This window comes from Furipterus horrens, unplaced genomic scaffold, assembly GCF_987537825.1.
Source record: "Furipterus horrens unplaced genomic scaffold, mFurHor1.1.pri manual_scaffold_1, whole genome shotgun sequence".
Lineage (NCBI taxonomy): Eukaryota > Metazoa > Chordata > Mammalia > Chiroptera > Furipteridae > Furipterus > Furipterus horrens.
This window is the reverse complement of record NW_028327171.1, coordinates 9,328,198-9,356,074: the sequence shown is the minus strand read 5'-3', so window position 1 is coordinate 9,356,074 and position 27,877 is coordinate 9,328,198. Positions and strand designations below refer to the sequence as shown.

Here is a 27,877-nt window from a genome sequence, read left to right as displayed (position 1 = left end):
AGGGTGATGACATACAGAGGTAGGTTCTCTCTAAACTGATTCAGGACTTGGCTACAAGTGGACCCACAGGGCCAGACCCGGGAGCCCCACGGCGAGGCCCCAGTGGCAGAGGGCACGGAGGAGCCCAGCTGAAGTCAGTTCCAGGCGGGGACCTCTGCCCAGCCTCAGTTACACAGTCACAATGTAAAGAGGAAGGAACACGTGGATTCCATCCCTGCCTAAAAGGGCAGACGCAGTGGGCAGAAGCAAGCCTGGATACGGGGGGCGACATGGGGCACGTCCTCAGCAAGGCGAGTGGTGGGCGTGGTGGGACAGGAGGAGCCGAGCCGTCCCATAGTCAGGCACCACGATTTGTCAATGCTTCCAGAATCAAGTCTCACAAGAGGAGGAGGCGATACCCAGGGCTAGGCCCCCAGAGAGGCCACAGGGAGCCCCAAAGCTCTGAGGTCTCAAAAACCCTGACAACTGTCAACGTTCTGAGCTCAGCAGTGAGGGCAGCAGCGACACATGCCCCGGCAGCAGGTCAGAGGGTCCAGGGTGCGCTCCTGTCTGCACACGTGGCACCCGCTAGAGCAGAGCCCCGCCCAGCCTGCCGGTGCGGCTGCAGCCCTGCTGCTGCCTCTGGCGGGATCTGAGAGGCAGGTGAGCCCACTCTTTCAGAAATGGCTGCCTTCTCTTGATGGTAGGCTGGCTGTCAAGAGACTGTCAAGTCAACACCCAGACTGGCTTCTTTTAGACTATTGCTACACAAGGGGGTGGGGGTGGGGGCTGACCACCCCCCCCCCCCGTGTGCCACCCCCCCCAGCCATGGAAATGCAAGGACACGTGCTATGGGACTCCTGTCATAAGCCACCGGCCATGGCAAGAGAAGCCTGGGGGCAGGGCTCCCAGGAGAAGGGCATCTCTCCGCAGAAGTCTCCTGGAAAGGCCCTCGGGATGCTCCTGCCCCCGGGGATGCCTGGCGCAGACGGAAGGGTTAGAACATGTGGGAGGGTCCCGCAGTCAGGCCCTCAGGACACCAGCCCATGGCGGGGTCTTGGCTCATCATGGGGGAAACACCCATGAAGGAACTGCTCACACTGTGAGAACCCTTCTACATGGCAATGTGGCCACAAAAGTGCTGCCAGTCCCAGTTCTGTAGCCTCATTTCTGAGAAAATGCCCCAAGGACAAGGCCTCCGAGGACAAGATGTTCTTCCCAACATTATTTTAATCAGGAAAAACTGCCAACAGTGGGGCTGTCAGTGGGCGGCGGGGGGGGGGGGGGGGGGGGGGGGGGGGGCTCCAGGCACACACCCTGAGAAAACACCACAGGGCCCCGGCCACTGGGAGTCGCAACCCCGCAGAGCTGTCTGAGGGCTGTGAGGGCGCGGGGTTCCTAAACCACGCTCGCACGTGCTCACACAGAAACCACGAGTCGTTCACACGCACTGAAATATGGACACGTGAGGCCTGTCGCTCCCGCTGTAGGGTTAGAGGGGAGGCTTGTTTTTGTTCTTTTCTCAATTTCTAGCAAATCGGCTGTCACTTCCACAATAACAACACAATTAAACATCAAAACTGTGAGCAGCTTGGCTCTAGGGTGGCCCCTGGACATTCCCGCCCTCCGCTTTCCCATGCTGGCTCACCCCTGGGATCCCGTCCCTGTCCCGACAGGGAGAATCATCTTGGGGCTTTTCCATGGGGAAGGGCTGTCTCCCTGTCCACTGGGGCTCCCTCCCTGGCGAGGGAGTGTGTTCCCTGCCCTCACAGCCCACAGACCCCTAACCTCCAGCTTAGCCTCCTGCAAGGCCCGGCGGGGGCCTGGGCAGCCTCACATGGAAGTGGGGCACTGGGCCAAGCCCCTCGTGACAGCAGCCCACCAGAGCCAGATCTCCTCACAGACCCACAGGGACGTGTCTGGGGTTCCACGTGGCTTGGTGTTTGGTTCCCTGTCCCTTGGTTTCACTGGGATTGCCGGGGAAAGAGGGCAGAGAATCACCGAAACAAGGGTTTATCTCATCTGGAAACACCCTCACAGACACGCCCAGAACAATGTTTAATCTGGGCCTTCTCAAGGGCAGTTACATTAAAACATGAAATTAACCAGCACAAACGAGGCACCAGCAGGAAATGCAGGGCTGGGCTGGGGTGGCCTTGGCTTGTGCCATTCTAGGGAGCCTGGCACCACCGTCCCCCAGTGCTCCTGGGCATGGGACCCGAGACACTGTGGCAGAGTGTCTCTCAAAGCTGACTCATTTGATAAATGACTGACCTTTCAGAGCCATTTAGCACCATCAATAAAAGCTGGTCTCTAGCTGGAAATCCCCCTCAGAATCCCCTTACAGGCCCCTGGAGAACAACTTCCTCTGCCGGAGAGAACGTGGACTGTGAGGCCCATGTCACCTGCAGGAACAGCTGGGCAGGTGAGGGGACCTGGAGGGGCAGGCCCCATCCAAGGCCACAGGAGGGCAACACTCTTGACCCCTCCCAGATCCCCTCTAGCTCTTCCGTGGCCCCCCACCCCCACCCCACAACTGCAGGGCACTCTGGGTCGGGTCTGGGCCTGGAGGTGCCTGGGAACCAATCCATGTCCCAGGACAGGGAGGAGTAAGGAAGCCGCACCCACCTGCCCTTGCAGGGCACCCTAAGGCTGGGTCACCCTGGCTTGCCCGCCACACCCCGTCCTGCCTCCCACCTGTCTCCCCCAACTGCGTGTCCCTCCTCCGTAAATCACGGGCCCATCAGGTGGCTTCCGGAGAACCAGTCCGGGACAGCGAGCCGGGAGCCAGGACCCGGAAGCCTTACGATATGTGTACTTCACCACAACTAAGCGGCACCCGGGTACCCCTGAAAACCTCTCGACTTGAGGAGGAGACTTCATGGCCGCACCTCCTGGGCTGTGCTGTGCCAGCTCTGAGGGAGGGCCCCACCAGGCTGTCAAGGGGTCCCGGGCACGGCCTCTGTCAGGGTCCCACCCAGACCACCCAGGGGCTCTGCGCTGTCAAAGATGCACCCACCCTTCAACCCCGCATGGTCAGCAGCTTTACCTTCAGCCTCTGCGTTGACTTAAAAAAAAACAAAAGATGGTTTTTTGGGCTGAACTGTGTCTCTCCCCAAATTCATACATTGAAGCCCTAACTCCTAAGACTTCAAAATGTGACTGTATTTGGAGATGGGATCTTTAAAGAGGTGATTAAGGTAAAAATGAGGTCATTGGGGCAGGATCTGACCCAATCTCACTGCTGCCCTTTGAGAAGAGATAAGGACACAGACACACAGAAGGACGGCCAGATGGCCCTGTGAGGACACAGGGAGAAGACGGCCATTTGCAAACCACGAGGAGACACGGGAGAGAAGAGCCCTGCCCACGTCTGGATCTCACACCTCCAGCCTCCAGGGCTGGGAGAAGATGAGTCTGTTGGTTAAGCCGCCAGGTCTGTGGCATTGTCATCGTCCCCTAGGACATTAATACAGCTGGGTTCTCAGTTTCCCCCAAACCACCCTTCACCCACAAGGAGCACACGATGTCTTCCCCATGCGGGGAACAGACCTCCCACCTTGGACTGAGAGTCCAAGTGTCCCTACAGGACCCCAGGGTAGGGGTTCAGGACGCAGGTTGCATGCACAGAGCCCGGGATGGATGTAGAGACTTCCGGTGACACATCTCACAGAACTTCCTGTTTCGGGCCACATCAGAAGCACCATGAAACGTTAATTAGAAACGTTTCAGTACTTCTGTTATTCGACCTTAGCCCACACCAGGAAGTGCAGGGAAGCGTGAAAATGAGAAAATATTAAAGAGAACATTTACAACACTGATAGATTATGCTATTTGAAGACAATTCCATAAATTCTTTTCAAGAGGCCTGCGGTGCTCCCTGTGCTCTCTGTCCCTGCAGGAACAGCTTTTTCTTTTGGAGCCCAGAGCTAAGGTCACACTTGGGACACACAGGATCAGAGGGTGCTGGAGCGCAAAACAGAACAACGAGGGGCTGGTGGCCGGAGGGAATGGCGTCCCCACGTGGAGTCGCAGGTCCCAGCCAGGTTGGGCACGCGGGTGCCCCACCATACACACCTCACGGCCTCACGACCCCTCGTTCTCGGTGGTGAAGGCATGAGGCTGGGCCCACACTATCAAGGGACTGCCAAGGGGTCTGGGAGGCCCCAAACAGGTTACAATCCAACGTAAGGTGAGCGTTCCCAAGGCCTGTGAGGGCATGAGGTAGTTGTCCATGAGGGTGGCCCTGACCACTGTTAAACACACTGGCAGGAAGGTTCGTCTGGGGTGCTCAGGTCACTTGTCCACTCAAAACACTAGTCGATGCGTCCTTCACACCAGGCCCCAAGTTGGGGGTTTGGACTGGATATGAGTGAGAAGCGTAACAGCAGGCCTCCTAGAGAGCCCCGTCTGCGGGAGATCAGCCAGAGGCACAGTCCCCTTGACCTTGATCCAGGGCAGCCCGCTGGACAGGCCTCTGGCACTGCCTGGGTGGTGGGTTTATCAGGGACCTCCTGCTGCGTAACAAACCATCCCAGCACTTAATGGGTTAAAACGACCATCACTTATTTGCTCACAGTTCTGAACCAGCAATCAGAGCTGTCCTCCCAGGGCACACCTGCAGCCTCTCAGCCGTGGGTGTGGCTGTCAGCTAAAGAATGTGGGCACACTGGGCTGCCACACTGCTGGGACTCCTGCTCCTGTCACAGAGGCAGCACCTGGCTATGGGCTCAGGGCTGAAGGACATTATACAGACAGCACCCACCCCAGCCCACCCTCCAACACAGTCAGCGTGGCCCCCTCAATTCCCACCCACTCCTTTCTCACGAGGCCTGCTGGCCTCAGGAGAGCAGCAGACACAGGAGGGAGCTTCCCAAGCCATGACCCCTTCCTGCGAAAGTGCCGCAGGAACAAACTGTCGCGCAGCACCGCTGGGCGGAGGCCAGGGCCCCAGTCCCCGAACTTCTGCCCTACTGTGTGCAGGGCCCAGGGGCTGAATCTTGACCTCAATGTGGGGCAGGCTGAAGGTGATGTCACGTCAAAACTAGAACTAGGCCTGTCATAGTCAAACTACAAAAAACCAAGACAAGATCTTGAAATAAGCCACAGAATTACACCCTTGATCTCAGAGGAGTGAAGATAAGAATTACATCTTACATCTGCTGGCTCCTCAGAAACCAAGAGAGTGAAGTGAAATATTTAAAGTGTTGAGGAAAAATCCCACGGCTACAGAATTTTATACCCTGAAACATGACCCTTCAAAAGTGAAAGAGACTTTCTCAGACGGACAAAAACTGAGGGTCCGTTGCCAGCAGACTTGCCTCGCAAGAAACGTAAACAGAAGTTCTGCAGAGAGAAAGGGAAGGTACAAGTGAGGACTCAGATCCACGTGAAGGGGAGGACTGGAGAAGGAACAACAGAAGGAACAATAAAATATTTTTCTTGTTCCTAATAGACCTAGTAGATAGCAGTTTGTTCAAAGTAATAATAGCAATAATGTAGTCAATGACTATAGCTTACATATAAATATTGCACTGGCCAAAAAAATAAAAGAAATTTTTTCATTTTCACCATTAACTTTATTGATTTGGATATTTTGAGTATGTCGTCCATCTCCCATGTGGTATAACTTTGATTCCTCTCAGTTAACGTCTCGATTTGATCTCTATCAGCTTCAGCTGGTCCATCTGACTGTGGAGCATTGTCCAGCGAGAAATCTCTAGCATGAAACTTCGCAGACCACTTTTGACATTTGATCAGTCACAGCACCTTCTCCATACACTGCACAAATACTTTTTTTGTACTTCAGTTGTCTTTTTATCTTTCTTGAAATAATAAAGCATAATATACCAAGAATGTTGCATATTTTCTACCATCTTCAATATTAAAATGGCTGCACAAAAATTCACCAATTTTGATTTTTTTTAAATGCACAGATATGACAGCTGTCACAATGCAATCTAACAAAATTGTTTCGAATGAAGTTAAAGACAAACAACTAAGCACTACCAGAGCCATCAGAGCCATCGTACAGAAAAAAACAAACGAACTTTCTGGCCAACCCAATAGAATGAGTGACAGCACTGATACAAGAGAGGGAGGGGTCACTAACACTTCATAATTAGAATATAAAAACACTATATTCAAAAGTGGACTTGGATTAGCTGTAAGTGTATTGAAAACTCTAAAGCAACCATTAAAAAAAGAGTATAATTGTTATGCTATGGGAGGAGAGAAAATGGAATCATATAAAATGCTGTTAAAACCATAAAAGGCAGAAAAAGAGAGGAAGACAACAAATAGGAACAAAGAACAAGGACAACGAGTAGAAAACAGTAACAATATGGCAGACATATGCAACTGTGTCAATGTCACTTTGAATGGCAATGGTCTAAATGCACCAATTACGAGACAGAGATTGTCAGGCCCAACATGTTGTCTCCAAAAAACCCACTTAAAATACAGGGTGGGGCAAAAGTAGGTTTACAGTAGTTCAAATGGAAAATAATACAATAATCAATGCATAAAAATCAACAATAAACTGTTTCATGTACTCACAACTGTAAACCTACTTTTGCCCCACCCTGTATAAAGATACATTTAGATTACAAGTAAATGGGTAGAGAAAGACATGCCATGTGAACACTGATCAAAAGAAAGTAGAAACAGACTTCAGCCAAGATGGAGGCCTAGACAGACATGCTGCGTCTCCCTCCACAACTAAGAAGGAATACAACTACCTCAAAACTAGAGACAACCAGAAGTTCCAGAAAATAGAGCTGCATGAAAGTCCAACAAACGAAGATAAAAAGAAGAAATACTCATCCAGACAGGTAGGAGGGGTGGAGTCAGGGCGGAGAGGACACAGTATGGTGGTGGCAACAGCGGCAGGCCAGTGGGAAGTGCAGTCACACGTTTTAACAAGTCGGGAGGGACACCTGGGGAGTGCTCCCAGCACCAGAACAGACAACACAGCTCACAGTCCCAGTGCCAGGGAAAATAAAGCCTCATTGCTTTTGACTGTGCAAACCAGTGGGAGTTGGGGCGGAAGAAGAAACTGCCAGTCTCTCAGCAGAGTCCGCTTGTTTAAAGGACCCCCACAGTCCTAGAACGTCCACAGACCCACCCACTCTGGGGACAATGGCCAGGGCAACAGCTAGAGAGGCGCCAGTCCCATACGGAAGTGGGAGAAGTGCCTGGAAAAAGGGCAAGTACTGAGCAGGTGGCACTGTTCCCTCTCAGACCCCTCCCCCAACACAGCACCACAATGTGGTGAAACAAATCACCCTCTACTGACGAATACTTAATGCTCCACCCCTTACAACGTACCAGCTGCAACAGTTCCACCTAAGACACAGAGGCAAACAAACACAGGAACCTGTCAAGATGAGGAGACAGAGAAGTATGGCCCAAAAGGGGGAACAAATCAAAGTTCCAGTGGGAGAACTAAGCGAAGAGGAGATAGCCAACCTAACAGATGAGGAGACAGACAACCTAACAGATGAAGAGTTCAAAACACTGGTGATAAAGATGCTCACAGGCTTGACAGATATGTTTAAGTATGGCAAACACAGAAGGGAAGAAGTGAAGGCTATGATAAATGAAACAAAGGAAAATCCACACAAAACCAATGGTGAAGGGAAGGAAACCTGGGTTCAAATAAATGATTTGGAACACAAGGAAGAAAAAAACAGTCAACCAGTACAGAATAAGGAAACAAGAGTTGAAAAAAATGAGGAGAGGCTTAGGAACCTCTGGGACAACTTTAAACGTGCCAACATCCGAACCATAGGGGTGCCAGACGGAGAACAGGAAGAGCAAAAAAATTAAACTTATATGAGAAAATAGTGAAGGAAAACTCACCAAATTTGGTGAAGGAAACAGACATACAAGTCCAGGAAGCAGAGAGAGTCCCAAACAAGCTAGACCCAAAAAGGACCACACCAAGACACATTATAATTAAAATGACAAAGGTTCAACATAAAGAGAGAATCTTAAAAGCAGCAAGAGAAAAGCAGAGAGTTACCTACAAAGGGGTGCCTATGAGACTGTCAGCTGATTTCTCAAAAGACACTTTGCAGGCAAGAAGGGACTGGCAAGAAGTATTCAATGTGATGAAAAGCAAAGACTTACAACCACGATTACTCTATCCAGCAAAGCGATCATTTAGAATGGAAGGGCAGATAAAATACTTCCCAGACAAGGTAAAGCTAAAGGAGTTCATCACCACCAAGCTATTATTATATGAAATGTCAAAGGGACTTACTTAAGAAAAAGAAGGTCCAAATAATGAACATTAAAATGACAACAAACTCACAACTATCAACAACTGAATCTAAAAAATAAAAACAAAATCCAACTAAGCAAACCAGAATAGGAACAGAATCATAGGTATGGGGATCATTTGAAGGGTTATCAGCTGGGAGGGGGGAGGGGGAGAAATGGGGAAATGGTGCAGGGACTAAGAAGCATAATTGTTTGGTACAAAATAGACAGGGGGATGTTAAGAATAGTATAGGAAAGGGTGAAGCCAAAGAATTATATGCATGACCCATGGACATGAACTAAGGGGGGTGGGATTGCTGGAGGAAAGGGGGTACTGGGCAGAGGGGAGCAAAGGGGAAAAAAATTGGAACTACTGTAACAACATAATCAATAAAATATACTTTAAAAAAAAAAAAAAGAACCAGCCCATGAATGTCCCTTCTGCCCTTCTCGGAAGACACTGCACCATGAATAACATCATGTTACGTCTGCTATGGAATGTCCCACAGGAGGAACTTTTTAGCACTTCGTGTTAGGGAAAACTTTATCTTTTTACCAGCAACTAAAATGTCCTTCAGTTCTTTGTTCTAAAACACATAAACAATGAACAAGCAAATAAACACTGCCTCCCCCGAGAGGACCTCTCTCATAACAAGGTGTGGCCCTTCAAGCAGTTCCTTGTGCTGTAGGCTGGATGCCCTCGACTGGCACTTGGCATCCATTTCCAACTCACATGTGTCTTCCTGTAACTGAGAGGCTGGAAAGCTGAAAATGAGGGAAGAGTGCGCTGGGGCAGGGGCCACAGCTCCCGCTCCACAAAGTCTTCCCTCCAGCCCTCCAGCCATCACGGGCCTTGTCTGTCTGGGTCAGATCAACCATTGGCTTGCCTTCTGTCACAGTCAGCTGAAAGTGATTTCCGAAGTTTCTCCAGGATGCCTGTAGCACTTGTGGAGAACAGCCAGGTTTTCTGTGAAGGCTGGGCCAGCAATCTAGAAGAGATGAGGAAGATCCGAGAAATTGTACTCAGTTACAGTTATATTGCGATGGACACAGAATTTCCAGGTGTTGTGGTTCCACAGATTACCAGTATCAGCTTTTACGGTGCAATGTTGACCTTTTAAAAATTATCCAGCTGGGCCTTACATTCACAAATGAGAAGGGAGAATATCCTTCTGCAATCAACACTTGGCAGTTCGACTTCAAATTCAACTTTACAGAGGACATGTACTCCCAGGATCCCATAGACCTGCTTGCTAACTCAGGACTGCAGTTTCAGACGCATGAAGAGGAAGGGACTGACACACTGCACTTTGCAGAGCTGCTTATGACGTCGGGGGTAGTTCTCGGTGACAACATCAAATGGTTTTTGTTTCACAGTGGCTATGATTTTGGCTACATGGTAAAGTTACTTACAGATTCTCATTTGCCAGAAGAGGAACATGGATTTTTTCATATTCTGAACTTTTTCTTCCCATCTATTTATAATGTGAAATACCTGATGAAGAGTTGCAAAAATCTTAAGGGAGGTCTTCAGGACGTTGCTGATCAGTTGGGTTTGCAGAGAACTGGAAGGCAGCATCAGGCAGGCTCAGACTCACTGCTAACGGGAACGGCATTCTTCAGGATGGAAGGGTTATTTTTTTTTTAATTATTATTTTTTTTTTGGTGAAAAGAAAAAGAATTCTTTATTTAATAGTTATATAGATTTAGGTTATTTGCAAATTTCTGCCATTAAGTCTTATTTTCTTTAAAACACCCACAAACACATAGTTCTGCCTCACCCTACAAAACCAGGCTAGTTTTTGAAAAGTCAGAGAGACAGTTTTCCTACTTCCCAGACACAGTTCAGTTTTACCAGCAGCTGCTAATCATTCGAGCCTGATTGGGAAGGTCTTGCCTGTGTTGCAGTGCTCTCCAGCTCTTAATGCAGAGCCGCGTGGAGTTTCCAGCCTCCTTGTAAACCACATAAAGTTCTCCCTTTCCTTTCCAAAGCCACATGGTGTTCTCCCCCTTTCTTGAAAACCGCGTGGATCTCCTCTCTCCTTTCTCAAAGCCACATGGAGTTCTTCTCTTTCCTGCAAACCACGTGGATCTCCCTTCTCTTCACAAAACTGCATGGAGATCCTGGAAGGGTTATTTTTTGAGGACAGTATTGATGGTGCCAAGGACTCCAGGCTCTATGGCCTGGGCACAGGGGTGGCCCAGAAGCAGAATGAGGACGTGGACTCTGCTCAGGAGAAGATGAGCATCCTGGCGTCATCAACAACATGCAGCAGTGACGGCTGCGATGCTCTGCAGGGAGGGCCCGGCCCCAGTGGTGCTTACTGTGTACTTAAACATCCTCCCCAAGAGAAACACTGCTTTTGAGCAAACTGCTTACCATCTGCATTGAGCAGAAAGACAATTTTGTTTTTCCGAAGACAAAAGAGGTCTTTTAGATCCAGAAGAGATGAGTTTGCTCTACGTTTGTGAACAAGTCTTACCTATTCCTCAGCACCAGGCCTCTTCTTCAGTTGCTTCCTGCCACCAGCATCCATGGCTCATTTGACACCTTTTAAAATATCCAGGACGAGTGAGAAACAAACTAGTAAAATGTATATAGCTCTTACCTGTTGTCATTCTTTTTCTTTTAAGTTTGTTGCTAATCTCTGAGGATGAAGACTTATTGCTGATTCTCAGCTGAGCTGAGGGCTTCCGGGAAAAGTGGAACAAAATGGTATCCTTAAGTGTGGGTGATAGGTGTTGAGTTGTTGAGTCTTTCCCTTTCTTTCTTTTTTTCTTCTTCTTTTTTAAAGACTTCTTGAGGACATTTGCTTTCCTCACTTTGTTAGTTTTTTTTTTTTTTAATGTACTATTATATGGAAATAAATTACATACTCAGTGCTGAAATTTGTAGATAATAAAAACTTTTCTTAAAAATAAAATTCTACTGAATCTGTCTACTCTTTATTCACGAGGAACACCGAGTGGGCATTATAACAACTTAAAGTGTCTTTATGACACTGAGATTTGCTGTCACATGTGCATCATTTGAAATAATTTTGTGTTTTCATATAATAAAATCATGGATTTGATCCTGAAGGAAATTAGTTAAGATCAGGTTTTTGGATAAGTCTGTTGTGATTTCAGACGGCCACTTGTATTCTCCAGCCTTGCCTCTCTGTTTTCCCTACTTTTCCTTTCAGTAAACCTGATAAGAAGGTAGGGAGATGGATTAATGTGAGTGCCAGGAATGTGAGTCTTTAAAAAGTTTTAGTGGTTCATATAAACAGGGCAGTAAGGAGTTTGGTTTAGAGTTCTCTTGGCGTACTATCGCATAACTGGGGTACAAAGCTCATGACTGTGATTTTTTCCCCCTAAACTAGTCATTTAAAAAGTACATTGTATTTTCTTTTGAATGACTACAGTGTAGACATTTTGAAAAACCAAAAACCCATTTGCAATGGTGGAAATGAAAACTGATAACTCACTGAAGTGGATGAATAGTCTTGCATTTTAAAAGCTTATAGAAAACTCATTTTGAAACTATTAAAAAATGTCAAGTAGTTTAAGCTGGTATTTAAGATGCTTGTAAATATATTTATGTTTTCAATTTTGTTTAATAAAGATTTTTTAACCACTGTCAATAAAAACACAAAAAAACCAGCAACACACAATGTCAAACTATGTGTGGCAAAATGTGACACACCTACAGGGAGAAAACCCACTGTTAATAGTTGGAGACTCGAGCCAAGATGGAGGTGTAGACAGACATGCTGCGTCTCCCTCCACAACTAAGAAGGAATACAACTACCTAAAAACTAGAAACAACCAGAAGTTCCAGAAAAGTCAAAGTGCATGGAAATCCAGCAAACAAAGATATAAAGAAGAAATACTCATCCAGACACGTAGGAGGGGCGGGGCCAGGGTGGAGAGGACACGGTGTGGTGGCAACAGCGGCAGGCCGGCGGAAAGCGCCGTTACATGTTTTAAAAAGTCAGGAGGGACACCTGGGGAGCATTCCAGCTCCTCATCAGACCCCACAGCTCACAGTCCCAGTGCCGGGGACAATAAAGTCTCATTGCTTCTGACTGTGCAAACCAGTGGGGGTTGGGGTGGAGGCAGGAACTACCAGTCTCTCAGCAGAGTCTGCTTGTTTAAAGGGCCCCCACGGTCCTAGAACATCCGCTGACTCACCCACTCTGGGAACAACAGCCAGGGCAGCATCTAGAGAGACACCAGTCCCATACGGAAGTGGGAGAGGTGCCTGGAAAAGGAGTGAGTGCTGAGCAAGCAGCATTATTCCTTCTCAGACCCCTCCCCCACATCTAGTGACACAACGTGGTGAAACAGGTCACCCGTTACTGACGAATCCCTAAGGCTCCGCCCCTTACAACGTAACATGAGCGACAGCTCTGCCTGGGACACGGAAGGAAACAAACACAGACTTCCGGCCAAGATGGAGGCCTAGACTGACACACCCCGTCTCCCTCCACAACTAAGAAGGAATACAACTACCACAAAACCAGAAATAACCAGAAGTTCCAGAAAATAAATGGAAGCCCAACATATGAAGTTATAAAGATGCGGTGCTCATCAGGACAGGTAGGAGGGGCGAAGCTGGGGTGGAGAGGTCAAGCTGTGCTGTCTGCAGCAGCAGCAGCGATGGCGGCAGGACGGCGGTAAGCACAGACACCCATATTTAGGGGGAGGCAAGAAGCACCTGGGGAGCACCCCCGGCTGCAGACCAGACCTGTCAGCTTGTGATTCCAAAAGCAGGGAAGGCAGATCTCCATTGCCTTGGACTGTGAGGCCCGGAAGGGATGGGGACGGAGGAGGAGGTTCCCGGTCTCTCAGCGGACAGTGAACGGCAGGAATCCATCTTGGACCCCTACCCCCACAGAAAACGCCACAGGGTGGTGAGAAGGGTCTCCCGGTTGTGACGAGTGCACGGGGCTCCGCTCCCTATAGCGTAGGAGGTGTGACAGCCCTGCCCAGGAAGCAAAGGTAAACACAAAACTGTCAGGATGGCACAGATCATGATAGAAATCCCGGTGATGCAGCTGACCAGACAGCAAATATCTAATCTAACAGCTCAGCAGATAGGAAATCTTTCCGAGGCACAGTTCAGAGCTTTGGTTATAAAAATGCTTACAGACCTAACAGCAGCTCTTAAATAAGACAGGGAAGGAATGAAGGCTAGGCCTGCTGAAATGAACAAAAATACATACAAAACTAGTGGTGAGGGCAAGAAAACCAGGGATCAAATCAACAAATCAGAATATAGGGAAGGAACAGTCAACCATTGCAGAAAGAGGAAACGAGAAGTGAGGAAAATGATGAAAGGCTCAGAAACTTATCAGACAGCTATAAGCGGGCCAACATCTGAATCATAGGGCTGCCAGAAGGTGAAGAAGAAGAACTAGACATTGAAAAATTATGTGAAAAAATAATGAAGCAGAACTTCCCTAACTTGGGGAAGGAAATAAGACTTACAGGTCCAGGAAGCACAGAGTTCCAAATAAACTAGACCCAGTGATAACCACATCAAGACATATTATAATCAAAATGTCAAAAATTAAAGATAAAGGGAGAATCTTAAAAGCAGCAAGAGAGAAGAGAACAATTATGCACAAAGGGGTCCCAATTAGACTATGAGCTGATTTCTCAAAAGAAACTCTGCAGGCAAGAAGGGACTGGCAAGAAGTATTCAAAGTAATGAAAACCAAAAACCTACAACCATGATTACTCTAGCCAGAGAAGCTGTCATTCAGAATAGAAGGGCAGAGAACGTGCTTCCAGGACAAAGTGAAACTGAAGGAGTTCATCAGATCCAAACCACTGTTATATGAAATGTTAAAGGAACTTGTTTAGGAGAAAGAGGATCAAAACTATGAACATGAAAATGAAAACTGTATCACAACAACCAACAACAGAAGCTAGGGAGCTGAAATAAAGGCAAACTAAGTAGGCAACGAGAGTGGGAAAGAATTATAGGTATGGGGAACATTAGGGGGGGAGGTCAGCACGGAGGAGGAAGTGGGGAAAGGGAGGGAGATGATGCAGGAATTAAGAAGCATAATAGGGAGTGGAATAGATAGAAAGATGTTGAGAAGAACTAGATGCACAACCAGTGGGCATGGACTGGCGGTGGGGGACAACTGGAGGGAGTGATGTCAGTGGGTGGTGGAGAACAAAGGGAAAAGCAATTGGGACAACTGTAACAGCATAATCAATAAAGCATATTTAAAATATATATATACCTGTAGCCTCTCTGCTCTTCTCAGGGCTTCTGTAAATGTACAAAGAAATGGTGAGGAGGAGGAGAATAAGGATCCCTTTTGTTCTGTTTACTTTTCGTTTCCCCCCGTTTTCAATGAGCCACAATGAATAAACAACAAGTTGATGGAGAAATAAACAAACAAAAAGAAACACTACAACCAAGTGTGACTTAGTCCAGGTATGCAGACTGAACAAGAAAAATCAAACACTTGTTCCTAATAAACAGAAAAAGCATTTGGCAAACTGAAACACCAATTTATAATTTTAAAAAAACTTTCAGGAACTTAGAAATAGAGAACAACTTCTTCAACTCAATAAAACCTACAGCTAACATCATACTTGTGAAACTCAAAGCTTACACACTAAGGTGCCCTTCACTAGGTGAATAAACCATGGCCCAACCAGACAATGGAATATTACTCAGTGGTAAAAAGAAATGAGCTATGAAGCCCTGAAAAGCCATGGAGGAACCTTAAGTTCATCTTCCTAAGTGAAAGAAGCCAACCTGAGGGGGCTGTACACTGTATGATTCCAACTCTGTGACATTCTGGAAAAGGCACAACTAGGGAGACAGCGAAGAGAGCTTGCCTGCCACGGATTGGGGACAGGGGAGGGCGGGGTGAATCTGTGTGTTTAGGACAGTGAAATGACTGTATGCTATGACGATGAACACACATCATTATACATTTGTTCAAGCCCACAGAACATACAACACCGAGATTAAACTATGGATTCTGGGTGATGATGTCATGTAAGTTCACCAGTCTTAACAGATGTGCCCCCTGGTGGGGGATGCTGGTAGTGAGGAGGCTGTGGATGGGGGGGGGGGGGCGGTGTATGGGAACTCAATACTTTCCAGTCAATTTTGCTGTGAACCTAAGGATGCTCTAAAAAATAAAGTCTATAAAACAAAAACTTTAAAAAGTTCTATGAAGGGAAGTCAAGTGCTGTAGGAAATGAAAGCTGAGGGCAGGTTCTGCCCAGTGGTGGGGTGGGCAAGGGGCCTGCAGTTGGGCCGAGGGCCCTGGGACGGGCCTCTGCATGGACCCCAGGCCCCGTCAGCGAGTCTCAGGGCTTCCCGCTGGGCAGGTCACCCTGAGCCCCCCACCCTCGGCTGCTTCCTGGCCCCGGGGACAACGAGGCTCTCTTAACGAGGTTGGTGCCTTCTCTCCTGGAGCTCTCGGTCCGTGTGGGGGATGGAAGACAAGCCGGTGACATGCATACACACCCCCCCCCCCATGTGTGTGTAGTTTCAGACCATGAGCTCACAACAGCAGCCCAGGGGACACTTCCTCGGCCAGGGAGCACAGGGAGTCCTCTGCACAGAACTGAGGGGTGATGCAGAGACAGGGGCAGGGCTCTCCAGCTGGAAGGGACGGGAGGGCTAGTGAAGAGGTGCCCATGAAGGGGAGCAGACAGACAGGGGAAGGTGCAAGGGATGTGGGGTCCGGGAGGGCTCCTGCCCCCAGTGGAGGCAGCAGGGGAGGCTTGGGGAGGCCACCATCCAGGCTGAGTGAACCTGGGAGCCTGCAGCCAGCCAGGACAGCTCTGTGGCGCCCCCTGGTGGCAGGGCCCGCCCCACAGGCACGTTCCAGGGCCTGGCCTCTGGTCAAGAAGCACCCGGGGACCCAGCACACAGAGCACATCACTAAAGGCCCTGCTGCCCTACCCCGGTGCTGTCCTTGAACTTCCCGTCCTCCCCCACTGGGCCTTGCACCAGCCACTCCCCTCTCTGGAATGTTCCTCACACACAGCCCCCTGCTCATTCCACCTCAGCCTCACTCAGATGAAATGGTGCCTTGCCCCTTCCAGGACCACCAGCCCCAGCAGCCCTCCTTCCCAGTGTCCCGTGGCCTCCACTGTTCCTCGGCTCCTTGGGTGCCTGCTCGTGCCCGGGCTGTCCCCCCAGCCTGGGCTCCATGAGTGCTGGGGTCACGTCAGCCTGTCTCCCCAGCTCTGGGCGTGCAGTACTCCATCGCTGTCAGGTGACTGACTGACCGAACCCGGGTTCAGCCTGCGGGGGCCTCTCTGGGTTCTCGAATGTTTCAGACTGGAGCATCAGTCTTGCTGCCTGACCTGAGTCCCAGCTCGGCCTTGTGACAGGGCACAGCTAGGAAGCCACCTCCCAGGGCTGCTGCAAGTGCGATGGGCTCGGTCACTGGAAGCCACGTGTGTTGGTGGTGACCCTTTTTCCCCAGTGCAGTGGGATTTCAGGAAGAAAGGGCACCGCAGCGGGAAGGACAATAACCAAGTGCACGAGAGAAGTGCCCGAGCCCTGGGTGACACGCAAACGCTTTCTGGGATTTCCTTGTAAGTTCTCCCTTCCCTCTCGGGTCACCTGCCCTTTGGCCAGGTCACCACAGAGGTGAAGAAGCGAGAGGGGGTGAAACCCAGCCAGCCTGTTGTTCCCCAAGCACTTCTGCCCATGGCACCTGTGACTGCCAAGCCCGGGGGTGAGCCCCAGGTAGACAGACGGAGGTGGGGGCGCAGGTGCTGCCCCGCCCAGGGCTCAGCTCCGAGGGTGCATCCCCTGGCATTTCCAGGAGACACCCCAAACTGCAGAGCAGATGGGAGTCACAAACTCTGATTCTAGGTGACCCACTGATCTGAACATGAAGGTGAAACAACAGGTAACAGGCGATAACACAGGAAAATGCCTTCACGACTGGGGGAGGGCAGGAATATCAGAAATGAAGCTGTAAAGAGTGAGAAGTGGGCCACATAAAAATTAGGACTATCTGCCCATCAGGATGACGCCCTTGAAAATGAAGAGACACTGGGAGAAAACACAGACCCACTTAACTGACAAAGGACTTGTAGCCAGAACACATACGGAACACCAACGACATGACAGATGGACAGACAACCAGACAAGGAAACACCCAGGCTGAACAGATCCTTCACAAAAGAGGATCACCAAAAGGCCGAAGAGTGTACAGAAAGGTCAGCGGCCTCAGCAGACATCAGGGAGGCACCAGAGAAAACCACGGAGACACCCCCGCCCACTGGGACGCTGGAGATGACACAGAGACGGCCCAACAGTGCCTGGTGCCCGGCAGAAGTGGACACTTGTGCTAGTGGCACACAGCCTGGATACATAGGGACACTGCTGACATCCTCCACCAAACCTAACAGTGTCCCTGCAACCCAGCAGCTCCACCCAGATTCACGCCCGTGGAAAAAAAGCCACACTACGAGACATTCGTGTAGGCAGTGTGTGGAACGGGGCAGCCCGTCTGGGTGTGCTCCCATAAAGGGCAGCCACACGGCAGAGGCTCCCGGTGCACGAGCCAAGATGCACCGTCACCTGTGGGTTCAGGTCTGGAGGCTGCCATCTCTGGGTTCACGGTACCTTCCCGCTGCGAGAACTCACTGACGTGCACACTTGAGATCCGTGCACTCTGCCATATGCACACACACACCCTGGAGGCTCCACCAACAAGTTTCTTCGGGAGGACACTGACCTCAGGGCTCTGCCCTCTGACGGGCCCTGCTGGCCCCCTTTAGTGGCACAGGCAAAGGCAGGCTCAGCGCTTCAGCCCCTGTGGCTGGTGCCGGCACACCTGCCAGAAGGCTCTTCCCTGTGGGGCGCAGCTTCGGTGGGAGAAAAACTCCCCATCGAACAGTGGGGTTCCCATGGAGGAAGGACTGGTATGCCAAGGGCTGAGACAGGGGCACTGAAGGGCCTGGGGGAGTGCAGGGCCAGGCATTACGCCCCACAAACCCAGCTGGCGGGGAGGGGGGGCGTCCATCACTTCACCCCACACAGCAGTGAGGTGGGGGGAGAGCAGAGTGGCAGGACCTGTCCCTGCTCCCATTCCCAGGCTGGCACCAGCACAGTGCAGTGTGAACTGAACCAAAGAGACAAGCCAGCTGCTTCCACCCAAGGGCTTTCTCAAGACCAAACACAGCATGAAACTGGTATCCAGACTGGAAAGGGGCATCCACCCCAAAAGCCCTCTCCCCAGGAGAGAGGCCACACGCACAGGGGAACACAACACGCTTTACTGCGGCTCTGCACACATCTCGTGTCAGCGGCTGTCTGCGGCCTGCGACCAGCCTGACAGTCACCCCAGCCCAGGCTGACCATCTGCAACTTCCCTTTCTTCCTAGAATTTGAGAACTGGGACTAATTTAAGGAACCTCATTTACATTCCTCTGTTGTCAGTTTCAGAAGACCTGACACGTGGTTGCCCACTATAAAATCCCCGTGACATTTTCATTAGTACATATTTAGTCTGGATTAGAGAATCTTTAATTGTCAATAGCCATGTTTTTGGTTTACGGATTATTAGACTTACAAACTTGAAATTATTTTCCCTTCCAAACACTAACTATTCTGAAGCAAGCCAAACCTGAGATTGTAGAATAGTATCTCTACTGGATTCGCTTTCTGAAAAAGCTCTGATTTTAATTTTTGGGATGAGCAAGGAGTCAAGTCACTACTTCATCCTAAAGGCAGGGAACGACCAGCTGCTGCTCCCGGTGCGTGGGCTCTGCCTCCCTCCTCTCCTGGAAGGAAGGTGGGCTGAGTGGAGGACCACATTCTCACACTAATGTACCCCTGACCTCAAGAGTGTCATATAAGCAGAAACATAAATTCCTGCCATATTCCAAGCAGGACAGAAAAACAGGCTACAGCTCCACCTGGTGGATGGGGCGGAGTCCAAAGCCCTGGCAGCATCACTTCTTGGCGAGTTCCAGCACCTTCGTCACCATGGCCCCGATCCCATCATAAATGTGGTGGAGTGCGGTCTCGCACATGAAAGCCGGGGTCGTGACCACCTTGTTTTTCTGGTCCACGTGAGCTTCGTGCACAGAAGTTAGGGAAAAACCCCACCGAGTAAGACGAGGAGATTTAGGCATAAAGCATGCACCAGCCACTGCTCCCAGCTGCCCTCAGAATAAGTACCACCATCCTTTCCTATATGACTGGGGGACACATCTTTCCCAGTAGAATCTGCTGGCAGGGCCCCACCTTCTGCACCATCTGCACAACTGAACTAAACAGCAGGACCAGCACATTCCCAAGAGGAAGCAAGCAGCTTGCACCTGAGAGAAGTGTCGGCTTCATGAAGCCATGTGGCGGTGTGCACACGGGACCCATGGCAACCGCAGCCCTGGCTGACTAGGTGTGCACGGTGCTGGCCCAGGACCCACCACAAGCCTGAGGGCAGCAGCAGCATTTCTGCTTTTTGGGTCAAGAAAACAGCCCGTCTGCATGCCCCTGCGGCAGCTGAGCAGAGGCCAGCTCCTCCTGGGACCCACCTCACCACCTCGGCTTCCACCCCTGGTCACCAGGCCCCCGGAGCTGACAGAACTGGCCTCGCCCTCACCTGCCCTGGACCTACGCCAGACCCCGGGCCAGCCCTGTCCCCACTGACCAACTGGGGGCCGGTGGTTGCTCCGCACCAGAAGGAGAGGGAGCTCGAACACCTGAAACTGACGGCATAAGACACTTCAGGGTGACAGAGCCACTTTCATCACAGATACCCAAAGGGTGATGTGGTCGTCTCTAGGACACTGTGACGTACTGTTCCTCTGACTCCAGCCGTGTGGGGATCCTCTGGGTCCAGTGGCAGACCCAGGACGTGGTCCGCCTCTGCCTGAGGCTCTCTCTACGCCTACGGTGCACTGCGCAGTTCCTGGTTGGAGATGCTGCCTGCCCAGCCACAGAGGAGGGGGACCTCGTGCCACATGCCACTCCAGCTACCAGAAAGGATATGGTCACTCCCTTCACACAGTGTTTGGCGCCCAGGGCTTTGATGGCTTCTGCGGTCCCGGCGTACGGCCACTTGCCACCTTCCTCCTGCTCGTGGCCCACGGTGACCTCGACACCGTGGAGCACTTTGGCTGCGAGGACAGGAGCAATGCAGCACAAGCTGAAAGGAGAAGGACAACGGGGTCAGCTCAGGACCGTGCAGCTGGATGCCAGGCCAGGGGTGCGGGGAGGCAGCGCCTCTGCAGTTCCGAGGGGAGAGACAGCAGCACCTACAGGCGCTGGCCTCTCCGCGCAGGGCCCAGTCTGGGAGGTTAAGGCAGGGGCGCAATGCACAGAGCGCACCCTGGCTCAGACTCCAGGCTGGTGCCAGTGGTGCTGAGGGGTTCCCAGGACAGTGACTGGGAAGACCTCCAGTAAGTGACTGAAGGTCTGAGAGAGGCTGAGCATAGACAGGACTGTCCTCTGCAGCCTCTGTCTCCCACTTGGATGAAGTGGTCCAATATAAGTTGGTCTTTTTCGTTCTGCCAGTAACACCACAGCATACAGCACCCATGGGGGCTGGGAGTGGCCTCAAGTTTGCATCCTGTGAATCAGTTCCTAGTGTGTGTGCACTGCTGTGCTCCTGCCAGGTCTTCTCCCACAGTGACCAACTCCAGAGACGAGCAATGCATGCGCTCTGGCTCCCTGACACGGATGATCTATGTACTGTGCTCAGGTAGGACTGAGCGGCAACCAATGAGACGCTCATGGACACAAAGGCCTGGCAAAACCAGGTCTGACCACAGGGTCTCCATCCACATCTCTGAGACCCCCCTGGCTGTAGGGATGGCCAGCCTTGCCCACTGAGGGCGGCCAGCTGAGCGCGACAGGGCAGGAACGGCGCTCACAGCAGTGATGAATGGAAGGCCAGGCGTAACGAGCTGAGTGAGCAGAGGATAGACAGAGGGCAGCAAGGGGGAGGGGTGCTGGCAAAGGATGGGAGTTAGGGAAGGACTGGGGAACATTCTAGAAGCTGACTACCATCCCCTCTCCTTCCTGTTAAGTCCTCAAGAGATATTAATGTAACCATACGACTACAGAATTTTCAGAGCTGGAAGTCATCTGTGAAACACCCTCAGTTAAAACAAGGAAAGGGGCTGCAAGTTCTCAAAACCACAGCTCCGAGTGGCACCTGCCAGCTGTGAGTTACGAGCCACAGGTCTCAGGCTCCAGGCACCACCCTCCCCCACCACTGCCATTCACCAGAGGCCCAGTTTCCCGGCCAGGCCCACTCCTGCAGCCAGCAGAACCTACCCGATGGGCTTCCCGGCCTTGTGGAAGTCCTTCAGGACGCGCTCCACGTCTTTGTTGACTTTGCAGTCTTTCCCATCCACGGCAAATGTGCTCCTACAGTAAGAAGAGGCTTCCTTACATCTCAGAGCTCCTGTCTATTTGCAACACCTGAGATCTGACATATGGCTTCATTAACCCCTCAGCTGTGGAAATAATTAGCCTATGTGTGTGCATGTACATGTATGTGGCTTCTCATATAATTACATATTTTTCTGTTTGTTTGTTAAGAAAAAGAGGCATTGAAAGCAGAAGGAGGGAGTCTGGGCAGCAGAGGTGAGGTGGGAAAGCAGACACCAGGACAAACTGAAGCTGCGGGCTCAGACTGCGAGCCGCGCCACGTGCTCAGAGGGCTGCTTGGAAACCAAGGGACAGTAGGACACACCACTGGCCTAAAACCAGTGACAGGTGCTCCCACTTGACTAACAAGGACAAGAAATGCAGATTAAACAAGACACCACCTTTTCCCCGGAGCAAGAGGAGCTGAGCAGTCTGGAATCATTTCCTCTCCCCGTTGGTGGGTATGCACCTGCCTGTACCATCTCTCTGGAAGACACCTGGGTGAGACCTGTCAGGTTTCAAAGTCCACCCTCTTGGCCGAGAGCCACACTCTGGGCTTCCCTGTCGTCTGCCTGCGGGTCCCACCCCTCCATCCTGGGACACCTGCACCGCTTTGGCACAAAGGACTGACGGGTGGTCACTCTCCTGACATGCGGATGGTTTCTCAGGATGTGTAAACACATCAGGATGTATCATTTTACACTTTAAATACATGTACATCAACTATACCTCCAAAAAGCTATTAAGAGAAGAGAGAGGGTTGGACACCATGCGCATCCACCAGAGTTGGGCCGTTCACCCAGTGGAACCGTGTGCAGCTGTTAAGACAATCAAACGCACCAATAAGCCACACTGTTAAGCGAAAGGTACAAAGCGCAGAACAGGGAGCTTAAGAGGCTATCATCTAGTTAGGTTTTTTAACACAACCACGTATGTGAGTATCTCGAGGAATATACACAAAAGCTAGTGTGCCAGGGAGGGGACCGAGGTCCCAAGCAGGAGGAACTGAGTAACTTCTGTCACCTCTGAACTCTCCCGCTGCCGCATGCTGCACCCCAATGACCACAGCAGCCACCGCGTAGGGCGACTAATGCAGGAGCTGGCCTTTCTCCTGGGAAGGTTGGCAAAAATGGGGCCCGTGACCACGGGCTGCAGCTCCACAGGGTGGTATGAGCTCACACACGTGCATGGTGGCCCAGAGCACCCCATGCCCTTCAACACTAAGACACAGATGCACTGAGAACCCGGTGCCCCTCCTGTCTGAGCTCCTAAGTCAACCGGGTATGGAGTCAGCCATGCTGGGGACACACCCCAAGGGTGGTGCTGACAATCAGAGGTTAAGGCCAGCAGCCTGTGAAGCAGGCTCATTCTTCCAAGAAAATAACCCTGGTCTGGTCAGAGGTGAATGCCCAGCTGATCCAGACAGTCCTTTGCCATCTCCCACCTGGAGGCTCATAAATACAGTGACATGGCAAAATCACTTCAAAGGCTGGTTTTAGGGACAGGGAGTGGGTGTGAGGTGGGGCCAGGGCTCCTGACAGGGAAAGAAGCCCCCTTGGAACTGGGAAAACACAGGTGGACCTGGAGAAAGCAGGCAGAGGGGAGTCCCGAGGCCTCTGGATACAGGAGAGCTGTGAACAGAGTCAGGTTTTAGGGAACGTAATTACCTCTGCCTGTCACTCTAGGTACAGGACACCCAGACAGACAGAGCCAGCCAGGGGTCAACGTGCCACTGCAGGGAGAACGGCAACCAAGTGGTAAACTGTCCCAACAGGGTGAAGAGGGGACAGTGAGCACAAGGACCCTGGCTAAGGCTTGAAGCCTTGCCTGCCCCATCCCCCCTCTTCCCGCAGGAGGGGCTGATTCTGGTTCTGACGGCAGGTGAGTGCAGGTGGGACTCGGCTCTAAAGGTCAACAGGATGTACGGGGAGGTGTGTGGTCCAGACATGGTGCCGGCTAAGGCAACATGCAGATGCAATTCCTGGGAAGAATGGAAAGGAGGTGCAGGAGGGAGGTGGAAACTCCACAAAGGAGCAGCTGGGAAGAACTGGGCCCAGTGGGCAGGCCCGACAGCACTCAGAGAAGTCTTATCGGGGAGGCAGCATCTAGGTGAGGTGGGTGCTGGACACATGTGAAAGGAGGAGTGAACCGCAAGGTGAGTACCTGGAGGATGTGGGGCGCACAGGGTGTGGAAGAGCAGCCGCTGCTCAGCCTGGGAGCGAAGGGGACAGAGGAGGAGAGGAGGAAGTGGCAGATCCTGGAGTGCTGCCCCTGGGTGGGCACCGTCACTTCAGAGGGGGGACGCAAGGAAGCCACGGAGCCCCAGGAATGGCCTGGTCAGCAGGGAGACAAGCCCTCACGTCACCACTGACCCGAGCCTCAGACAGGAGTGTTCCTAAGAGTGACACAGGAAAATGCTTGATCCAGGGCCCGATCTGCTAATCTGTGTGTTTCCATCGAACACCCGTCATCAGGTTGCCACGCATACGGCACCACGTGTTAACACAGTGGTGACAGCTGTGCGGCGAACCCCATCACTGCAGCAGCCCTGTGCCCACCGCAGGACAGAGGCGCTGGGATGGTGAGGCTGGTGCAGAGGATTTCCATGAAAATACACAGAAAGAGACGAGGAAAGAGAGAAGAGAAAGAGGACCTGAAACCCAAAAGACATCATAGTGATGGCCTCCCCGGCCATCCGGTTGCTGTGGCAATGACCCAAAGGGCAAAGCAAGAAAGGGCTTCTTCCTCCGGTCAGGACGGTCAGATGACCGGAAAAGCAGTTTTCTGGGCCCCACAGCCCATAGGTACACAGATGCAGAGACGGGTTTTGCCGTGAGGAAACCCACCTACGCCGTGGGTAGGTCAGAGGGAGTCACACCCATGACGGTGGCCAGGTGCCGAGAGGGCTCAGAAAGGAGCAGGTGAGGAAAATCTGAGTCTTGCCAAAATGTGACCTAAGCCCCATGCCACCATGGTTCCCTGTCGGAGCAGCTACTTGCGTCATTTGGACTGGACTGCGAGACCCCAGCAGTGGCTCATGTCTCTACCTGGTCCCCATCTACCGCTCCAGGTGAAAAGCACAAGGCCCTAGGCTCAAACACTCACAGGTTCTTGGCGGCTCCAAAGCCCCCAGGGAAGATGGCAGCGTCGTGGTTGGCGGCACTTAGCTGGGCCAGGTTGGTGATCTTGCCACGGGCGATCCTTGCCGACTCAGTCAGAACATTCCTGGGAAAAAAACACAGAAAGAGGTCAAGAAAAGGTTTAATACAGACAGGAGATCAGCTAGAAAGGCTCCCACAGGACAAGAGGCCATTATTTTTCAACCCCAGGCAGTAGCATTCACACATACAGTCACAGAGCAACAAGGATGTAAGTCTACACACTAGATGTCTCCCAGAACCCTTCAACTCGGCACTTGAGGGCCCCCCAAATCATCGGAGCCTCCTGCATCAGTCAGGGAACACCAGGAAGACAGATCCCGAGTGTCTGAAGCAGACAGGACTTGTGTGGGGAGCTAATGAACAGGACGGTGGAGGGAAAGCCAGGAAGCGCCGGTGCCGAGTGAGCGCAGCAACCACAGTGGGAGGTACTGACCCATAGGCCAGGGTCCCAGGCAGAAAAGAAACCACAGTGGTCCTGACTAGGACTGCGGCCCCCAGCAGCAGACAGAGCTGCAGTTTCTTTCCCTTGCCCATCTCTCACTGTCTGAGCCCAGCTGAAAGGTGTCTGGGAACAACAGCCTCCAGGGGCCATTGCCCTGTGGTCCCAGCAGGACAGGTAGATCTGCAAGGTCTCAGGAACAGAAAGGCTGCTCGGAGCTACCCGAAGACATGTGGGGCCCAGACAGGTGAGTGAGGGGACAGCCAAACTGAGGTACACCCCTTTGGTCAGAACAAAATACGGAGCTCACGCAGCAGGAGTCTGTTTTGGTACAGAAGGGCCAGTAACACTCTGAGGCTCGCAGCATTAGTACAGACCAGCCTACGGACAAGTGCGCTGGAGGACGGACGTTCATCAGAACGGGTTTGACCGTGGCTGGGATGGAACAGCTATGCATGCAGGTTCTCAGGGAGCTTCAACCCGCCCCTGTTCACAGTCAAAGACAAGAAGGTAGAACGCACACCTGGTTTCCCTCTCAGAAGGCTGTCCCTTGGTGTGGTCAATCACGTGCATCTGAGGGACGTCAGGAGCGAAGATCTGGACCTCAGCCCCACCACGGCTCAGGTGCACCAGCACCCTGCAAGGGAGGAAATCAGACCAGGCTTTGAAGCAGACCCAACCCAGCTTCACCTGTTAATGTGTTTTTAAAAACAAGATTTTAACTGAACACCAGGTATAAATTCCTTGTATAGTTAATATCCCAGTTGCTCTGCAAAAAGCTGTGGCTGGCTTGCTAAACACTCAAATGCCCAGAATTTGAATTCACTGTCACTGCTAGCCTGCAGAGACCAGCTAGTCTCCATGCTCCCTTTACAAACTGGGGTGCAGGGCATGGGGTGACCTGACTGGTGTCACAGCCTGGATGTTTGGATTCCCAGGCTGCTGAGGGGTATCTTCCTCCCACGAGCCAATTGATGTGGGGCTCAAAGGTTTGAGGAAGGCTTTGGGTCAAGATAGTAATTTCAATTCCTGGTGTCCCCCAACTTCGTTGTCATGGGAAGCAGAGACATGCAGCTCTCCCATAGCAGCATTTACCAAGGGCTACTCTGTGCCACGCGTGCGCATGTGGTAACTCGCCCGTCAGTCCCCGACTTGGTGCTGTCACTGTCCCCTTTTGGAGGAAGTAGAGATGCAAGACCCAATAGCGCCTTAACTGTCCTGGTACTCACCTGGGCACTCCCCTTACAACTCCTTGACTGTGCTGGGAGGTTTCAAGCTGTTTGCAGGCCCGCCTTGCTTCCTCCACTCTCTCGTTCCCTCACCCCCATCGGGACACTCCTGGCCCTCTGCCACCCACCAGCTCCACGAACTCAAGTTCACTCCTTGTCTATCGCCAACAACTGACAGGTTACATCAATGACAGCCAGTGCACAGCCAAGGGCACTGCAAGGATGCTGCGTGGATGGAAACTGGGCTGATGTAGGAGAGAAAAAAAAGGAGCCCAAACTCAGGCACCTGATTCCAATGTTTGCAACACGTGGGTGTTCAAAACAGCCGTTGACAGAAGTGCTTACTCTGGGGACAGCATTGCAGGCGATACTTAAGAAACCTATTTTGTGTCTCCGTGCATTTTACGGATGCCCTTTTAAATTTCCCCTCTGTGCCTCCCTGTCTCTTGTCAGTCCCTCCGCCTTTCTAATCAGAGAAAGTTTTCTCCAGACGGTTGAGGCGGCGGCAACCCCCTTCCCCAGGGCAGCCGTCGCGGGTGGGGGGCTTACGCTGAGGCCTCGTGGAGCTCCGTCCCGTCGTAGACTCCGCACCCGGACAGCACCTGCGGGACGAGCGTGGGTCACGGGGAGTGCCAGGCCTCCGGCGGCCCCGCCCCACGTCCCCGCTCGTGCACTCACCAGCGCGACCCTGGCCCCGGGCTGCGGCGTGGAGCCGTGGAAGGCGGCGCGCGGGGAGGGTGCGGGTCCGCGGGACAGCAGCTGCCGGAAGCCGGGAAGCGGCGCGAACGTAGAGGCCGCTGCCAGCCGGGGAGCCACCAGGGCCCTGACAGCCGCCATGGCCACGCGGGGACAGCGGGGTCGCAGGGTCACAGAGTCACAGGATGGAAGGGCCCGCGCAGAACAAGCCTGGCTGCGCCTGCGTAGTCACCTTGTCCACTCCGCGATAGCGCCGGTGGGCGGGGCCGCGCCTGCGCAGTGGCCGGACGGTTCTTTTTCCCCGGTCCGCACCGCTGGGGGAGCTGCCTGGCCTCCTGCCGCTGCTGGTCTGCAGGTCGCGTGCGTCCAGGGCCGCGCCCGCAGTGTGTTCCTGGGGCCGACAGGGGTCCGGCCACTGTGCTGAAGCAGCTTCCGTGTCCTGACATCCATAAAAGCGATTTCCGAACAGCGAAGAGCCGACCTTCAGGCGTCTGAGGCTCCCAGGTGTCGGTTCAGTGTGGACGTCGGGATTCGGGTGCAGTCCACGTGGGTCTTTCCCTGTGCGTGTCTCCTGTAAACTGCACGCCCGCGCCCCTCCCCGCACTCCGCTTGGGAAGCCGCAGGGGGTGGCACGTCTTTTCATCAGGAACCCGCGAGGTCTGTTGCTGCCCTTGATGCTCAGTGGGCGCCCTTGCACTAATCATTGCAAAATGGGGGCATTCTTATTTTTTCAGGT

At 52.1% G+C, this 27,877-nt stretch overlaps 1 protein-coding gene and 1 pseudogene across 2 annotated transcripts; one reads left to right on the top strand and one right to left on the bottom strand.

Annotated features, from left to right (window-relative positions):
• Positions 1–9,176: 9,176 nt before the first annotated feature.
• LOC150020620 (CCR4-NOT transcription complex subunit 8-like) lies at positions 9,177–10,574 on the top strand (annotated as a pseudogene).
• A 7,914-nt stretch (positions 10,575–18,488) lies between these two features.
• Positions 18,489–27,385, bottom strand: GATD3 (glutamine amidotransferase class 1 domain containing 3). Of its 2 annotated transcripts, XM_090272152.1 has the most exons (7): positions 27,124–27,381; positions 26,995–27,047; positions 25,740–25,853; positions 24,722–24,841; positions 21,521–21,613; positions 20,231–20,387; positions 18,489–19,317 (listed from the first exon to the last, which is right to left on the bottom strand). In XM_090272152.1, the coding sequence occupies exons 1-7, from the start codon at positions 27,280–27,282 to the stop codon at positions 19,189–19,191; spliced, it is 825 nt and encodes a 274-aa protein (XP_090128278.1). In that variant the 5' UTR covers positions 27,283–27,381; the 3' UTR covers positions 18,489–19,188. The 2 variants fall into 2 exon arrangements, with proteins under 2 accessions (XP_090128278.1, XP_090128277.1); XM_090272151.1 differs by lacking the exon at positions 18,489–19,317 and having other exon boundaries at positions 20,006–20,387; positions 27,124–27,385.
• Between the last annotated feature and the right edge of the window lie 492 nt (positions 27,386–27,877).

Bases quoted from the DNA above. Each gene is read 5' to 3' on its own strand.
- GATD3 (XM_090272151.1), bottom strand. From the start codon at position 27,282: ATGGCGGCTGTCAGGGCCCTGGTGGCTCCCCGGCTGGCAGCGGCCTCT. The intron at 27,048-27,123 runs GTGAGTGCACGA...CTCGTCCCGCAG, and splicing joins CCGGGGCCAGGGTCGCGCTG to GTGCTGTCCGGGTGCGGAGT. The intron at 24,842-25,739 runs GTGTGCGTTCTA...TTTTTTTCCCAG, and splicing joins CCTTCTGAGAGGGAAACCAG to GAATGTTCTGACTGAGTCGG.